General features: G+C 47.9%; 1 protein-coding gene and 1 pseudogene across 5 annotated transcripts in view; one reads left to right on the forward strand and one right to left on the reverse strand.

Annotated features, from left to right (window-relative positions):
* Window positions 1–33: 33 nt before the first annotated feature.
* LOC147012039 (transcription factor MafK pseudogene) lies at window positions 34–12965 on the forward strand (annotated as a pseudogene). 3 transcript variants are annotated; one of them, XR_015051929.1, is made up of 2 exons: window positions 34–302; window positions 12083–12965. The product of XR_015051929.1 is annotated as a transcription factor MafK pseudogene, transcript variant X2 (transcript). The 3 variants fall into 3 exon arrangements; XR_015051930.1 differs by having other exon boundaries at window positions 201–308; XR_015051928.1 differs by having other exon boundaries at window positions 251–402.
* A 2566-nt stretch (window positions 12966–15531) lies between these two features.
* The window catches only part of LOC147012040 (beta-1,3-N-acetylglucosaminyltransferase radical fringe-like), a 45337-nt gene continuing 43083 nt past the window's right edge, over window positions 15532–17785 (reverse strand). For both annotated transcript variants that reach the window (XM_085858109.1, XM_085858108.1), the window contains exons 4-7: window positions 16804–16954; window positions 16377–16628; window positions 15986–16071; window positions 15532–15674 (exon numbers count right to left, since the gene is read on the reverse strand). In XM_085858109.1, coding sequence (XP_085714235.1) covers window positions 15611–15674; window positions 15986–16071; window positions 16377–16628; window positions 16804–16954 — 553 coding nt within the window. In that variant the 3' untranslated portion in view covers window positions 15532–15610. The remainder of the gene's footprint in view (window positions 15675–15985; window positions 16072–16376; window positions 16629–16803; window positions 16955–17785) is intronic.

A 17785-nucleotide genomic window follows, 5' to 3' on the forward strand; every position in this document is an offset into this window, starting at 1 on the left:
TCGAGCCAAAAGAATCCTCGACTGATCAATCGTTGTTTAAATTTATCGAAGAAACGGGTCAATCGATAGAAAGTCCCCCGTACTTGTCCGCTCCAACTGAAGTGTTTAGGTGCGTGGCGTATATAGAGCCTCACGGCTCTGAAAAATGTATGAAGCTCAAAAGAAGAAGAAGAAGAATAGGAGGAGGAGGAGGCGGAAGAAGAAGAAGAAGAAGAAGAGGAGGAAGAAGAAGAAGAGGAAGAAGAAGAAGAAGAGGAAGGCACGTGGTGCGAACTACGGAGGGAACAGGAAGAGACAGTGAGGTGATTGTGAGTCTGTGACGAGAGGTTTCTCTGGCGTTATTCCGCATTTCTTTCACCTTCCGTTTCCTACGACCCCCTTTGCTTCTGGCCCTGTGTTTCAGTGAGTATTGGACATGTTTCACAATAAATATGTTTTACCAGTCGATTCATAGGATGGCTTCGACGAACGCACACTCTCCTCGAACCTGTATAAGATGGATGTCTTGCCTGGGTTTGAATCCAGACCCAGGTATAAATTTGGCCACCCTGGTGTTTCACAGGCAGGGCGATTCATCAGATTCATCAGATTCATCAGGATTGAATTTGAATATGTCTGCCACAGTTCGTTGGTGAACGTTGAACTTCCCACGTTGTCTTTCGCGAAGAGTAGGCGAGCTATCGCCGGCATCCTGACCAAAAATTCCCAACATTCCTGCCTCAGCTGAGCATGCGGATTGGTCGTAGTAGTACTAGTAGTAGTAGTAGTAGTAGTAGTAGTAGTAGTAGTAGTAGTAGTAGTAGTTGCAGCTGATTCACCGTTTACTTGTGTGCTGTGTCACGTGATTGGGTTTTCGTATCTCATGCCTCGCCCGCTAGGGGTGGCAGGAGTGTGCTTCTGGTCGCGCAATAAAGCGGAGGAGATGGTGGCCCGCGTGCTTCTTGCGTCCCACCGCACCTCGTTCACTCTAGTTGGCTGACGAGGATGGTTGAATACGGACTTATGCCCGTTTTCGACGGGGACGACTTCGAGTTGTTTTCGGAGCAATTGGAATGCTATTTCCACGCGAACGATGTGGTCGACGAGAGCAAGCAGAAGTCGATCTTGCTCGCTTCGCTTTCGCCGGAGCATTATCGGCTGCTGGGTGATTTAGTGGCACCGAACAGGCCCCGGGATGACGGGCTGGCGTTCCGGGACATTGTGGAGAAAATGAAAGCACACATGGCGCCGGAGAAGTCGTTGCAGCTCGCTCGATTCCAGTTCGATCGCCTCTCGAAAGGAGCAGAGGAACGCGTCGCTGAGTTCGTGGCGCGGATTAAGCGTTCTTCCGTGGCTTGCAAGTTCACGGCGGGGGAGCGGCCAGCTCGGCTCAGAGATCGGTTTATCGCTGGTTTACGAGATGCGAAGATGGTTTCAGCGGTTTTACGGCTGAAGGATGAAGCCATTACATTCGACTCGGCAGTCAGCACAGCTACGGCGGTCGAGCAGACTCGCGGGGATGTTCGAGCCATCACCGGCCACGCGGGGTCGCGAGCACCCCGGGATGCGGGTCGGACGTCGCCGCGCGTGCGGCGGGGTGACCCCGCGGACATGCTTGGGATGTGGAGGTCGACACCTGCGCCGTGCATGCCCATTTAAAGGCAACGTGTGTTTGAATTGTCACAAGGTGGGTCATTTGGCGCGTGTGTGCCGTGGGGCGCCGGCCACCGTTAAGGTCATGGACCGCGATGTGCGAGGCGACTCGGGGCGGAACCAGCGGCCGTTGTTGAGCCTGTTTTCAATTGGCCTGGCGACGGCGCACCCGATGACTGTGGAAGTCGAAGTGAACGAAACGCCGATCACGTTTCAGGTCGATACGGGAGCAGCGGTGTCGCTCATTGGCGAACAGACCGCGCGTAGACTCAACGGCTTGAAGCTTATCAGGTCAAACCTCACGCTGTTCACGTACACCCGCGAGAAGATAACGCCAGTCAGGATGGCAGACGTGTCTGTGCGGTACCAAGGCCAGGTCGCCACGCTTCGGGTGTACGTCGTGCGGGGGAGCGGGCCGACTCTCCTCGGCCGAGATTGGATGGCCCGCATCAGGCTAGACTGGGCCGCAGTTCACCTTGTGCAACCCGTGCCGAGCCGATGGGAGGATCAGTTGGAGGAGATTCTTCAAAGACATCAAGGGTTGTTTAGCGACGACCTTGGGAAACTCAAGGGCATGGAGGCGAAACTCTTCTTGAAGGAGGGGGTGGTTCCTCGGTTTTGTAAACCGCGTCCTGTGCCATATGCCCTGCGGGACAAGGTCAAGGGTGAACTGGATAGGCTGGAGGCCTGTGGAGTGATCGAACGGGTGTCGTGCTCGGATTGGGCCACCCCGGTTGTCACGGTGCTGAAACGAAATGGAGACGTCCGATTGTGCGGGGACTTCAAATCCACGGTTAACCCGGGGCTCAGCGTAGAGCAATATCCATTGCCGTCAATCGATGAAATATATGCGCGATTGGCGGGGAGTCGATACTTCACGAAGCTAGACCTGCGGGATGCATATTTTCACCTTCCGATGGATCCCGGGAGTAGCGAGCTTTTGACAATCAACACGTGTCAAGGGCTCTATCGATATACCCGACTCTGTTTTGGGATTGCTTCGGCCCCAGCTTTGTGGCAGAAAGCCATGGATCAGGTTTGCATTGGCCTGCCCACTCAGACCTACCTGGACGATGTGCTCATTGCGGGGAAAACAGCGGACGAGCACCTTGCGAACATTGCCCAAGTGCTGACAAAGCTAGAAGCGTGCGGCCTGCGCTTGAACAGGGACAAGTGCGCGTTCTTCAAGCAGCGCTTGGAATACCTCGGGCACATCATCACGCCGGAGGGGCTGTTGAAAGGTCCTCGGAAGGTGGAAGCGATTCAACACATGCCACCGCCTCGCGACAAGACGCAGCTGCGCTCGTTTATTGGTATGGCCAAGTATTACCAAAGGTTCGTGCGCGGGCTCAGCTCGCAACTTGCGCCGTTAACGCGGTTGCTCAAGAAGGACGAGCGCTGGGCTTGGGGGCCTGCACACCAGGCGTCGTTCGACCGCGTCAAGCGGCTGCTCACAGAGGATACGGTCCTCGTGCACTACGAGCCTGCGCGTCCGCTCCTATTGGCATGCGACAGCTCTGCATATGGCATCGGGGCAGTGCTCTCCCACAGGATGGACGATGGTTCCGAGCGGCCTGTTTGTTTTGCATCCCGGACCCTGTCCACAGCAGAGCGCGGATATGCCCAGATTGAGCGTGAGGCTCTCAGCCTCGTCTGGGGTGTGCGGAGGTTTCATCAATATCTGCTGGGGCGGCATTTCACTTTGCAGACGGATCACAAACCGCTTCAATTCATCCTGAGACCCGAACGCGGGGTGCCGGTGGTAGCAGCCGCGCGAATACAGCGGTGGTGTCTGTTTCTGGGTGCTTACGATTATGATATTCAGTTCCGAAGCACCGAGAAGCATGCTAACTGCGACGGGCTCTCACGCTTGCCGTGTGCGGAGGGTCCAGCTGCGTCTGAGTTGAGCGACCGGGTCGATGTGTTCGCGCTGGGCCAGGTCCAAAGCAGGCCAGTCACGGCCAGGCAGGTCGCGGTGGAATCGGCTCGTGATCCGGTGCTTGCCCGTGTCGTCCAGGCGATTTCTACGGGGAATTGGAGCGATCTGCCTTCGACACCGGCATTTCAACCTTTCACGTCACGCGCAGCGGAGCTGTCGTTGGTCCAGCGGTGCGTAAGGCCAAAAAAAAAAATGTTGCATTGGCGTAACGGGTCACTGAAAAATAGGGTAGGTCAGTCGGGATCTTTTTTATTTTTTATTTTTTTCCTAATAAATCCCTCCCAAAATCTCCCCCGGCTCGAGTACCACCCTTTTTGTCGGCGGGTTCTGTCCGAAACACTTCCGGGTTTTTGCGATCGCGATCGCAATCAACAAGATACTTGAAAACGATAGCAAAACAACAAAAATAGCAATAAAATAGGGTCGGCAAAATTTTTCGATAACAAAGAAACAAAAAAAAAACGTAGGGTCGGCGGAATTTTTAGGGTCGGGCGGGTTCCGCCAATGCAACATTTTTTTTTTTGGCCTAATGTGGGGAATGAGGACCGTGATTCCACCGAAGTTCAGGCAGCGGTGTTTGGATGAACTGCATGTCAGTCACCTTGGCATCGTGAAGACCAAGAGTCTTGCTCGTAGCCTGTTGTGGTGGCCGGGGTTGGACAAAGACATTGAGCAGTTGGTTAAGCGTTGCGCCACGTGCCAGACAGATGCTGATAACCCGCGTCGAGCTTCGGGTCTCTGGCCTGTGCCGGACCGAGCTTGGCAGAGGGTCCATGTAGATTTTGCGGGACCGGTTAATGGCAAAATGTTTTTGATTGTGATCGATGCATTCTCTAAATGGCCGGAGGTTGTAGTAATGCAGCATACATCAGCAAACATTACAGTAGAGAAGCTGCGGACGATCTTTACTAATAAAGGGTTGCCAGAGATCCTGGTCTCTGATAATGGTCCGCAGTTCATCGCGGGTGTATTTGATGAGTTTATGCGCCAGAATGGTATTCGACACCTAAGGTCCGCACCGTATCATCCTGAGACGAATGGCCAAGCTGAGTCGTTTGTCAAGATGTTGAAGCGGGCTTTGCGCAGGGGGGGTGTTGCACCTGTGCAGACGGTGGTCGATGTCTTTTTGCTCCATTACAGGAACGCAGTTCATCCTGTCACGGGTGATTCGCCTGCCATTCGTCTCTATGGACGGGCTTTGCGGTCCAGGCTGGATTTGCTGCGACCTGGAGGGTCGGAGAGTGGGGCAATGTCGCGTCCGGCGCGGCTGCGCAGCTTCGAGGTGGGGCAGCGGGTAATGGTACGCGATTATTTCCACGGGTCCAAATGGGTGCTGGCGGTGGTCTCTGTGGTGCTGGGGCCGGCAAATTGCATGGTGCGGACTGATGGTGGGGATGTGTGGAAGCGGCACGTGGACCAAGTGCATGATCGCTGTTCAGTGTCACCCCCCCCCCACCCGTCACCCTCCCCGGGCCGAACGATGCGGCACCCCCACCGGTAGTATCGCCGGCACTTGACGTTGTGTCGCCGGGGCTGGTTGGGCCGACGCCAAGGGGGTCTTCGCCTGATGCCGTCCTACCCGGGGACGTCGAGCAGGCTGGGCGGTCGGGGGTGGCTGGTGTTGCGGAAAGTGCGAGTCCGGCGAGGGTGTCACCTCGGCCGAGCCGGGAGGCGTCTGAGCCTGGGCTGGCTGGTGGCGCTGCCCGTCTGAGGCGGGTCAGGGTGCGGCCGCAGTACTTGGAGGATTATGAGTTGATGGGTTTCAGATGGTCATGTTGTGATTGTCGGTTCATCGTGGGACGGGTTTTTTTTACGAGGGGAGGAGTGTGCTGTGTCACGTGATTGGGTTTTCGTATATCATGCCTCGCTCGCTAGGGGTGGGAGGACTGTGCTTCTGGTCGCGCAATAAAGCGGAGTAGATGGTGGCCCGCGTGCTTTTCGTGTTCCACTGCACCTCGTACACTCTAACTTGTACTGTCGTTTATTGCCGAACCGAGTCACGATGACCTCCTACGTCAGGTTTCCTCTCTAAAACCTTAAATGTGTTTATCGGTTTGTTTTGACGGTTTTACCATAAATATCCACTGACCATGAATGCGCCGTGCAAGTCCAGCGATTGTTAACCTCCGCCATCTTCGAAGATGGATGGAGGTTACTGTTTTCACCCCTTTCTGTTTGTTTGTTACTATACTTACGAAATCTTTTCGTAAGTATATTGATGCTTTTCGTTTCTGTTTGTTTGTTTGTAGGCACGATAACTCGAGAACGGAAGAAGTTACCAATGTCAAATTACACCACGTGATTCAGGAGGGTGATGGCTAGTGCTGATTAGATTTTGGTCAAAATCGGTCAAAGGTCAAGGTCACGGTGAGGTCAAATATTCGATTTTTAATGGTTTGGTACAGATAACTCGAGAACGGAAGAAGCGACCAATGTCAAATTACACCACGTGATTCAGGAGGCTGATGGCTAGTGCTGATTAGATTTTGGTCAAAGTCGGTCAAATGTCAAGGTCACAGTGAGGTCAAACATCCCAAAAAGGATAACTCGAGAACGGAAGAAGCTTCCAATGTCAAATTGCACTCCGTGATTCCGGGGGGTGGTGGCTCGCGCTGATTAGATTTTGGTCAAAGTCATTCAAAAGTCAAGGTCACAGTGAGGTCAAACATCCAAAAAATGATAACTCGAGAACGGAAGAAGCTTCCAATGTCAAATTACACCCCGTGATTCCGGGGGGTGGTGGCGAGCGCTGATTAGATTTTGGTCAAAATCGGGCAAAGGTCAAGGTCACCGTGAGGTCAAACATCCAAAACATTCGATTTTTGATGGTTTGCTAGAGAATCATCTGAGAAACTTCTGGTTTGCGTCGCTACGTTCTCTCGAGACAGCTTTAATTTGACAAGGTCAGTGGTTAAGTTGACGATTTCGTAAGTACCAGTCTATGACTGCTTGTTTGTTTGTTTGTTTGTTTGTTTGTAGGCACGATAACTCGAGAACGGAAGAAGCTACCAATGTCAAATTACACCACGTGATTCAGGAGGGTGATGGCTAGTGCTGATTAGATTTTGGTCAAAATCGGTCAAAGGTCAAGGTCACGGTGAGGTCAAATATTCGATTTTTGATGGTTTTGTACAGATAACTCGAACGTAAGAAGCTACCAATGTCAAATTACACCACGTGATTCAGGAGGGTGGTGGTTTGCGCTGATTAGATTTTGGTCAAGGTCACAGTGAGGTCAAACATCCAAAAAATGATAACTCGAGAACGGAAGAAGCTTCCAATGTCAAATTACACCACGTGATTCAGGAGGGTGGTGGTTTGCGCTGATTAGATTTTGGTCAAAATCGGTCAAAGGTCAAGGTCACAGTGAGGTCAAACATCCAAAACATTCGATTTTTGATGGTTTGGTACAGAATCATCGTAGAAACTTCTGGTTTGTGTCGCTACCTTCTCGAGAGACAGCTTTTATTAGACAAGGTCAGAGGTCAAGTTGACGATTTCGTAAGCTCCAGTCTATGACTGCTTGTTTGTTTGTTTGTTTGTAGGCACAATAACTCGAGAACGGAAGAAGCTACCAATGTCAAATTACACCACGTGATTCAGGAGGCTGATGGCTCGTGCTGATTCTATTTTGGTCAAAATCGGTCAAAGGTCAAGGTCAGAGTGAGCTCAAACATCCAAAAAATGTTAACTCGAGAACGGAAGAAGCTTCCAATGTCAAATTACACCACGTGATTCAGGAGAGTGGTGGCCAGTGCTGATTAGATTTTGGTCAAAATCGGTCTAAGGTCAAGGTCACAGTGAGGTCAAACATCCAAAACATTCAATTTTTGATGGTTTGGTACAGAATCATCGTAGAAACTTCTGGTTTGCATCGCTACCTTCTCAAGAGACAGCTTTTATTAGACAAGGTCAGAGGTCAAGTTGACGATTTCGTAAGTACCAGTCTATGACTGCTTGTTTGTTTGTGAACAGTATTACGGAAAAACTCCTTGACGGATTTCGACGAAACTTGGTGGGGGGGGTAGGTATGGTCCAAGGATCATTCCATTAAATTTTGGACTTGGTCCCCCCCCCCCCCAAAAAAAAATTATTGGAGAATTTTTTTTTTTTGCATTTCTGTATGTTTTAAGTGATTTCCAACCCCCTCAAAAAAAATTGTTACCCCCCCCCAAAAAAATAGAGAAATGTTTTTTTTTGCATTTCTACATGTTTTAAGTGATTTCCACCCCCCCAAAAAAAAAAAATTGTTAGAGGAAAAAAAATTGTTTTGCATTTCTACATGTTTGAAGTGATTTCCAACCCCCCCAAAAAAGGAGGAAATTTTTTTTTGCATTTCTACATTTTTTAAGTCATTTCCAACCCCCCCCAAAAAAATTTTTTTTTTTGCATTTCTACATGTTTTAAGTGATTTCCAACTACCTCTCCCAAAAAATTTAGAGAAAAAAATGTTTTTTTTTTGCATTTCTACATGTTTTAAGTGATTTCCAACCCCCCCCCCCACCAAAAAAAATAATTGTTAGAGAGAAAAAAAAATTTGCAACTTTTTTTTTTCAACAAAATTTCGATTTCTTTTTTTTGCATTTCTACATGTTTTAAGTGATTTCCAACCCCCCCAACCCCCCCCCAAAAAAAAATGTTGGAGAAAAGAACTATAACTGTCATCACTGTTGACATATTTAATGAATAAGATATAAGGTTCACTTGAGTGACCCAGCAGTATTGGCGGCGGAGGTTTTGCACTTTCCCGAGTGCTCCCCTCTAGTTTTCCTCTGAACTCGAGCATCCCATGAAAGCATTTTCCGTGTTAATGTCCCCAACCTGATCACATCCTGTTTCAGATATGGTGACCACACAATATTGAGGGACGAAAAGACTTCTTCACCTCCTTCTCTCTCTGTCTCTCTCTGCCTGGGTTCGGACTCCTCGTTTGTGGAGTCCTTTTACACTTTGTTACCTTTTCCACTAAAGGTGGACGGGGGTTATGTTTTCACCCCTGTCTGTCTGTTGCTTGACCAAAAAAAAATATTTTTTTGATCGGTTTGTTTGTTTGTTTGTTTGTTTGTTTGTTTGTTTGTTTGTTTGTCTGTCTGTCCACTCGCCTCTAACCCAAACCATTTCGCCGATTGTTTTGAAACTTTCACAGATTTTAGACACCATCCCTGCGAGGGTCCAGCGCCAAAGTTTTGTAAAAAAACAATCGATGTAGGTCAACATAGGCCTAATTTCTAAAATTGAGAAATGGGGCCAAAAAGTTGTGGACGAGTTACGACAAAACTAATATAAGTGGATCAGTTGGTTATGTAACGAGAACAAGAGGATTCGATTTTGGTTCAGGTCCGGATACAGATCCGGACCATCAGTGGGATACAAAACGTGAACTGTTCAGCCTGGCAGAGAGGTATGCACTCCACCGAGTGCCGTTCTACTTGTTCTGTTTTGCCAAGTGTCGCTCTATGAGTGATATATATTCTTTTGCTTGTTTGTCTGTGAGCACAATATCTCGAAATAGTTGTGGACAGATTCGGGCGAAATTTCGTGGACAGGTTGGGTGTGTGACGAGGACGAATTGATTTAGATTTTGGTGAAGATCCAGATCCGGATAACAGAATTTTAAAAGTGATTCTTCACCATTGACAGATGGGGCTAAACCGATATATAGCACGATATCTCAAGTTTTGGACAGATTCGGATAAAACTTGGTGTGTGTGCGTGCACGCTAAAGAAGAATTGATTTGATCTTGGCGAAGATCTGAATACGAGAATTATTTAAGTTTTTTTTTTATGTGATTTTTTTCACCATTGAGAGAAAGTGCCAAAAACGATACTCTTCTTCTTCTTTCGGCTAGCTCCCGTTAGGGGTCGCCACAGCGGATCAACCGTCACCATTTCGCTCTATCCTCCACATCTTCCATTGTCACTCCAACCACCCGCATGTCCACCCTCACCTCTTCTTTGGCCTTCCTCTTCTCCTCCTGCCTGGCGGCTACATCTTCAACATCCTTCTCCCGATATACTCCGCTTCCCTCCTGTGCACATGTCCAAACCATCTCAATCTCGCCTCCCTCACTTTGTCTCCAAACCGTCCTACCTGCGCTGTCCCTCTAATATACTCATTTCTTATCCTATCCATCCTCGTAACTCCTAACGAGAATCGCAGCATCTTTAACTCTGCCACCTCCAGCTCCGCTTCCTGTCTTTTTGTTAGTGCCACCGCCTCCAAACCATACAACATAGCTGGTCTCACTACCGTCTTATATACTTTCCCCTTCACTCTTGCAGCTACCCTTCTGTCACAAATCACTCCTGCAACTCTTCTCCACCCACTCCATCCTGCCTGCACTCTCTTTTTCACTTCTCTCCCACACTCTCCATTACTTTGGACAGTTGATCCCAAGTATTTAAACCCATCCACCTTCCCCACCTCAACTCCTTGCAACTGCACCATACCACCACCCTCCCTCTCATTTACGCACATGTACTCCGACTGACTATCATTCCCCTTCTCTCCAGTGCGTACCTCCACCTCTCGAGGCTCGCCTCAGCCTGCTCCCTACTCTCCCTACAGATCATGATGTCATCCGCGAACATCATAGTCCATGGGGACTCCAGTCTGATCTCGTCCGTCAACCTGTCCATCACCATTGCAAACAGGAAAGGGCTCAGAGTCGATCCTTGGTGCAATCCCACTTTTACCTTAAACCGGTCCGTCATTTCCACCGCACACCTCACCGCTGTCACACTATCCTCATACATATCCTGCACGATCCTCACATACTTCTCCACCACTCCCGACTTCCTCATACAATGCCACAACTCCTCTCTTGGCACCCTATCATAAGCTTTCTCTAAATCCACAAACACACAATGTAACTCCTTCTGGCCTTCCCTATACTTCTCCATCAACATTCTCAAAGCAAACATTGCATCAGTGGTGCTCTTTCCTGGCATAAACCCATATTGCTGTTCACAGATCGTCACCTCTCCTCTCAACCTACCTTCCACTACTCTTTCCCACAACTTCATGGTGTGGCTTAACAACTTTATTCCTCTGTAATTTCCACAGCTCTGCACATCACCCTTGTTCTTGAGAATCGGAACCAGTACACTTAATCTCCACTCGTCTGGCATCCTCTCACTTTCCAAGACTTTATTAAACAATCTGGTTAACAACCCCACTGCCATCTCTCCTAAGCACTTCCATGCCTCCACTGGTATATCATCTGTGCCAACCACCTTTCCACTTTTCATCTTCTTCATAGCAGTCCTCACTTCATCCTTACTGATCCACCCCACTTCCAGATTCACTATCTCCACCTCTTCCAACCTTCTCTCTCTCATTTTCTTCATTCATCAGCTCCTCAAAGTACTCCATCCACCTTCTCAACACACTTTCCTCACTCGTCAGCACATTCCCATTTGCGTCCTTTATCACCCGAACCTGCAGCACGTCCTTCACAGCTCGGTCCCTCTGTCTTGCCAATCGGTATAAATCCTTTTCCCCTTCTTTTGTATCCAACTTCTCATACAGCTCGTCATATGCCTTTTCCTTGGTCTTTGCCACCTCTCTTTTTGCCTTTCGCCGCCACTCCTTGTACTCCTGTCTACTTTCTTCATCTCTCTGACTATCCCACTTCCTTTTCGCCAACCCCTTCTTCCTTATACTTTCCTGTACTTCCTCGTTCCACCACCAAGTCTCCTTATCTTCCTTCCTCTGTCCAGATGTCACACCAAGTACCTTCCTAGCTATCTCCCTCACCACTTTTGCTGTAGTTGCCCAATCATCCCACCCATCTTTACCACCATCCAACGCCTGTCTCACCTCCTCCCTAAATTTCACGCAACAGTCTTCCTCCTTCAGCTTCCACCATCTGGTCCTTGGTTCAGCCCTCACTCTTCCTCAACCTCACCTCTAAAGGTGGTGCCCTCACCATTGAGAGTAAGTGCCAAAAACAATACATGGAATGATATTTCAAAAATGTGTTCTCGTGGATCAGGCATTACGTGGTGGAGGTATGCACTCAACTGAGTACCCTTCCAGTTTTTGATTTGTTTTTGAGGCTGCTATCTTCGACTGCAATTATTTTCTCAAAGCATTTGTTCAGCTGATGATTATCCAGTTCTTTTTTTTCATGCTGAAATTGTATATTTCGATTGATGACCAGTAGTGTGGAATGACTCTTACCTTGAGGCCAAATCATTCCACTTCAGTAGGCTGAGCCATCAGAAGACTGCATCCACATGGCAAAGTGGTGTCCATTTCTCATATTGGCCCTTTTTGTGTATTTGGAATGGTCATGATGTTTTGCATGTATGCTTCAATTTAAAGACCATATGTTAGTTTCTCAGCTTGTGGAGTTCCTACAGTGCACGTGTTGAGGAAGTGGGGTTGTCTCGAGTTTGATTTTTATCTCAGAAAAAAAAGAAAGTTGATGAAGTCTTTCAGATGAAACCCCGGCTGCATGTTTTGTTTTTCCCTGCAATCCCAACACCATTATTCTCAAACCTCAGCTTGCAGCAGCACACCAGTATGAGGCAAGAGATTGGTGGACAAAGAGCTGTTGCAACACCAGTGTCCGACGACAACCTGGTGTCGCTGTCGGTGCGTGATTTGAACCAGCACCTACGTGGGCTCCCACATGATGATGTTCAACGCCTAAAACAGCGGAGGCGTACGCTCAAGAACCGCGGTTACGCGGCCAGCTGTCGCACGAAACGTGTGTCCCTGCAGCAGGACCTCGAGGTCCAGCGCACTGAGCTGAGTCTGGAAGTGGAACAGCTGTCGCATGAAACTGCGGGGCTGCGCACCCAGCTCGGCATGTTGCAAGCAAAATTTCGTGCTTTGCAAGGACTTGCTCGCAGTCTGCAGGCCGGAGGGACTGCGGGAGTGGCCATGCATGTGGCGCCTGCACTTGTGGTAAACAAAGGTGATGGTGAGGTCATTGTGCAGGGAAAATGCAACCAGGAAGAGGTGATGGCTCTGCCTGGCCAGGTGACAAGCACCTGCAATGTTCCACCTTAATTGTGTTGCTTTGTTCTTTGTTAGGTGTTTTCAATGTCACAGAGTTTGGTGATATCGTCAACCTGGTTTATATGAATTTTCATGTCAGAGTGTAATGTTGTGCAACATATGATTTATGGTATAACCTTTATTTTCTGGTTTAAAAAAAAAAATCAAAAGGTGGTTTTTGCCAAAATTATATTATTCTTTAAAATTGCAAATGATTGCCAGTCGCTAATAACAGATTAATATTTTCCAATCTTGTTTATCGTAATATTGATTATGCTATGTATTCAAAGGTATAAAAAGGATAACATGAGTGAAGTGACCATTTTGAGATGGACGTAGACAATTTTAATGAATGTAATAAATACTTTTTATTCGAAATGAAAACTGCAATATCTCCAGAGCTTGATGGACTCCTGCTGTGTCTGTTTCACTCATCTGGATGCTGTAAAGTGCAAAACTCTGTCATCGACACGCCCTGCAAAGTAGCAAAAGTACAGACAATTCCTCTCTTTTCTGTCTCTCTCTCCAGACTGGTTGGTGTCCTGTTCACCACCCATCTTCTGGTCTAGTTCCTTCTGCTCTTGTTCCTCCGACCCTTTAGGTCACATATGCGTTCTTGCAGTGACCCCTCCATGTGAAACTCTAAAATCCAAGCTTACTGCTCTCTCTATCTCTATCTCGTTTCTTCTTATTTTTTTTTCCTTCTTGTGGAACCTCCATCAGTGTTTGATGCCCCTCCTTCAGGGTTATAAATTCACAGTACACCACCATCTCAAATGACCCTCCATCCCCATATATGATATTTCCTCCTCCTCCTCATCTATTTGCAAATTTATGGTTTCTTCATTATATAGTTGCCTTTTTATCCTATTATGGGTTTTTGGGTTTTACAAGGGGGTTTCTTACACCCGCTTCCTTTACCTCTGAACCTCAAGCTGACAATCCATGGATAATTGTGTGGCCCGACAGGTTGTTTAGCAACCTCGGACACTGGTTGGTGCAACTAGATCTAGCAGGGTCCTTGCACCCAGCGTTGTGTTACCTTACCTGGTGATGGCATGGTCCCCAGTTGAGGTAACTATCAACATCCCACCTGTCTACTTATTAGGTGGGGCGTTGGCTATCTCTGACAGTTAATTAGTGGGGCACAGCCTCCCATCTATTACGTACATGTTATGCCACATCAATGAAGGAAAAGAGACAATCGAGCAGGTTTGAAATAGTTTGCCAATGGTTCACAAGGCACATATTTACAATCACAATTCACAAGGCATATACAGAAATCAGAAACACAAGGAAAACTTACCCCAAGCAGAGAGGACCCCTTACACACTCTTCATTATGTAGAGATGAACAGGCGTGCCTCCCCAATCATACTGGGAAAGTAAGATGAAGACCAGGGCTTTGGGTCGGCCCCTTGCTCACCCTATGCAATCAGTTGGGTTTGTGTCGGTTAAAAGTGAACGGAAGGAAGTAAATAATATGGTGCGTGTAGCGGTTGCAACATCGGTGCTAAGTGTGGAAGAGTATCTCGCCCAGACGAGTCAAGAGGGAGATCATTGATAACGCCTTTGTCAACTCTTGTGCGTCTCAAGTAGGCAAATTAGAGGGTTTAAGAGACAGAATATAGTGTTCGTCAGTATGGAGCCACTGCACACCCATGCCTACTGTCCACCCTTGAGACATTTTGGTCCACACCATTTCATTTATCCCCCAGCTCAATGTGAACAAGCTGTAATTTATAACTCATACAGGCAGGTACGTTCAGATCTCATCCCATGCAAGCTCCTAGGTGTATCAAACGGGCACCAAACTCCAGTGCGCACTGGCATATATCAGCACTCAGATGGGGCATGTCTTCAGGGAGCAGACACTTTGATCCCTGCCGTGTCGCCTCCAAATGGCACACGTACTCCATCGTTGACCAGGCAGCCCCGCTCACTCGTCGCACGACATCCGCGTCGTGGTTTTCCATGTGGCCCTGCAGCTTTCTCCTACTGGCAGTGCATGTCTGCCATGTGGCTTCCACTGGGCCCTGCAGCTTTCCCCTACTGTTGGTTATGCCATGGCGTGTTATAGGTTACGCAGCACTAATGTCGACTTTGAATGCGTGTTGGTGTTCATGTGGTTGTGGTTTGGGAAGGTGGAAAAATTATTCGAAGGGATTGAGGACGGGAGGTATTTGAAATGTGCGAAATGAGAGAGGGGAGTTTACAGAGTTAGCGAGGTGTCGGATGAAGGCTTTTCTGGAAGCAGGAGGAATAGAGGTTTGGAAATGAAAGGGTGAGGAAGTTGGAGGGATGGATGGGTGGATGAAGGAGTCTCAAGAAAGTGAGGAATCACAACAGGAATGGAACATGCTAACACTCACAACGCATTTTCCTCATTCCCAATACGAGGGAAAGGTACCTGACTTTGCACATTTACTAATGAAATATCAAGTTGGGGAATCCCTTTATGTGTTGAATGCTCCACCCCGGGGTCTATTTCCATAACCGCAATAACACCCTCTGTCCTACCACATTCTTCCACGTCCAAGCCAATACCTTCCTATTATTTTGTCACATTTTAATTTAAAATTATCTAAAGAAGAGGGGGGAGAATAGGAATGGAGGGATGGGAAGAGTAATGATGTGATGTTGTGCGAGGGGGGGAGAGAATTGGGGGATAATAGAGAGTAGGGATTGGGGAAGAGTAATGAAGTTGAGGGCTAAAAGTAAGGAGAATTAGGTAGGAATGGTGGCAGGGGGAGGAGAAATTGTGGGTGAGAGGAACTGAAGTTGAAAATTTGAGACAGAGATATCCCTTACAGCTATCGAAAGAGTCAACTTTGTCATACACTGAAAGCGACGATTTTTGTACTCGAACATTGATGATGGATATTGGTATCCTTGCTGTTCACACAATTGTGCCACTGAAAATAATTTATTGCTGGGACCCCTAAATCTAAGCTTTCAACACAACTTGCAGGTTTACCTGCAAGTTTCATGTCTGAGCAATCATGATCTGTCGTCCAATACAGATCGGGCTTAATGCACCTGTCTGGGACACCAGGATGTGTCGGGGAAGAGCAGGCAGTGCAAGCTGTGGAACCTGCAAGAATTGGAGGGAGATGGATGAGACAATATAATCAATATTGAGAGATGATGATAAAAATTAGAAATCAAGGATGTTGATGCAAAAACATTTGATAATTAAGTGATTTTACTGTCATTCTTTGAATAGCTGTTGAGAAAAATTGAAGCAAATGTATCCCTGTCTTGGTGAGGACAATGGAGGAGATGGTTTTGCTTTTATAAGGTTCAAGAATACAATTGTTATATGTATGGATAATTGGCATTTGCTTAAGCCAGTGCAGTGTCAGACAAATCGAGTTTATCTTCATTGTTAGAGTTCCTGCTTACCGTGAGGGGTCTTCGCTTATTGAGAACGGGCCACGTAGGTTCACCACATTTGTGCGGTTATCTATCACTCCATAACTCAATGTTACCTGGCAGAAACATGCACTTTAATGTCAATGACCAGTTTTGCACATTTGACCAATGTACTTCTGTCATAGTTTTTTTTTGTTCATATTCCAGTAATGTTGCGAGCAGTTGGGGGAGGGAGGGAGGATTAACACATCCATGTTTATTTTTCTAGTCATAACTCATCATTAGGGTCAGTAATTGTTTCCATCGTGACACTTGTATGAATGCCTTAAGTAATGCTTAGTAATGGCTCTCTCTGTTTTCCTGATATCCCACAGCAGCACAACTGTGTAGGTGAAAACTTAGCTGAAATTGTAGCCTTCACCTGGGCCGATAGCCTGGAAGCTGGAATGAGGGCCAGATTCTCGAGGTGAGAGTGGAATAGAGGACATGGTGTGAGAGCCACATGCAGCCACCGCTGCACGATGTAGCCCAAGGTGCAGTCATCAGGAAGACGAATGCGCTCGCTGGCCCCTGCCAAGGCTGCACCCCCAACCCAGGGAAGCATACGGACTGCCAGCGCCCGGCTCAAGCAAAACCCCGCACCGCCAGTTGCAAACCAAAAATTCACGGAGCGCTGGGAATTGGAGGGGAAACGTACGACTTGAGAAGATTCCAATTTTATTCGCTGTTAGATTTGTTTGGGTAAACAATTGCAGAATTCCGTCAGAAGAAATAAATTACTGAAAATGCAGTCCAATAAATTCCTTAATACAATCATTAAGTTCACACAGCGATGTGCCAAAACCTACTGTCTTGTTTCCAATCCTCTCTGTGGCCTCAATGGGATGGTCAAGGCTGGCACGACCCAGGTAAAGCTCTTCGGATGACCGGTAACGTGCCAGTAAATCAGACAGTGCACGTGGATTCACGTAGTTATCGTCATCCACGTGGCAAAACCACCTTGGGGTCGATGGAGAAAGGAGCAATTTATATGGCCTGTTCACTCAATTTCTACCTTTAAAAACCTGCGTAATCATTTACTGCCAGACTCAGTGGCGTCATGGTTAAAGCGTCCACTCTGATTCTGGGAGGTCGGTAGTTCAAAACCCCAGCCGAGTCATACCAAAGACTTTAAAAATGGTATGTGCTGCTTCCTTGCTTGATGCTCAGCATGTAAATGGCTAGAGCACAGTCCACCAATGCTTGGAAGGTCATGGCAAACCACCCAGTATTGTTGTGGGGCCGAGTTTCGGTGGGGAGCACGATGGCTTGGTGGAGCAGTACAGTCGGCTCCACCGAACACCGAGGAATTTATAGGTCGTCACCGCGGATAACTCCGGAGCCGACGGGTCCCTTATCGGACCGAAGATCGCCAATAGGTCGACCGCGTGGGATAGGGTCGATTGCCAATTTCAATTTACCAAAATACCCATGTCGTCCAAACTACCGGGGAAATTCACCCTCGGCAGGATCTGCGCGATCCGGGCCGTAACCGAGCCGTACCCCGAGCGGAGGGTACCAGATTCCTGGCAGGGCCGATTGCATGATTTCGACAGCAATGAGGCCTCCAAGTTCCCGTTCGCAGTGCAGCAAACCGATGATAGAAACACAAAAACGAGCTGGTACATTCAACAATAGGGGTATTTATTAACAATAGGGGGAAGGGAACACACAAAGAGCAGAGTTATCACGACTATAAGAAATGTAATGTACAATGAGCAAAAGAAAGCACTTACACAATTCTACTTGAAGACGGGTCCACACACAGACACACACACACAGAAATGGACC

This window comes from Eptatretus burgeri, chromosome 15 (genome assembly GCF_056783735.1).
Source record: "Eptatretus burgeri isolate ZD-2024b chromosome 15, Ebu_testis_v1, whole genome shotgun sequence".
Classification (NCBI taxonomy): domain Eukaryota; kingdom Metazoa; phylum Chordata; class Myxini; order Myxiniformes; family Myxinidae; genus Eptatretus; species Eptatretus burgeri.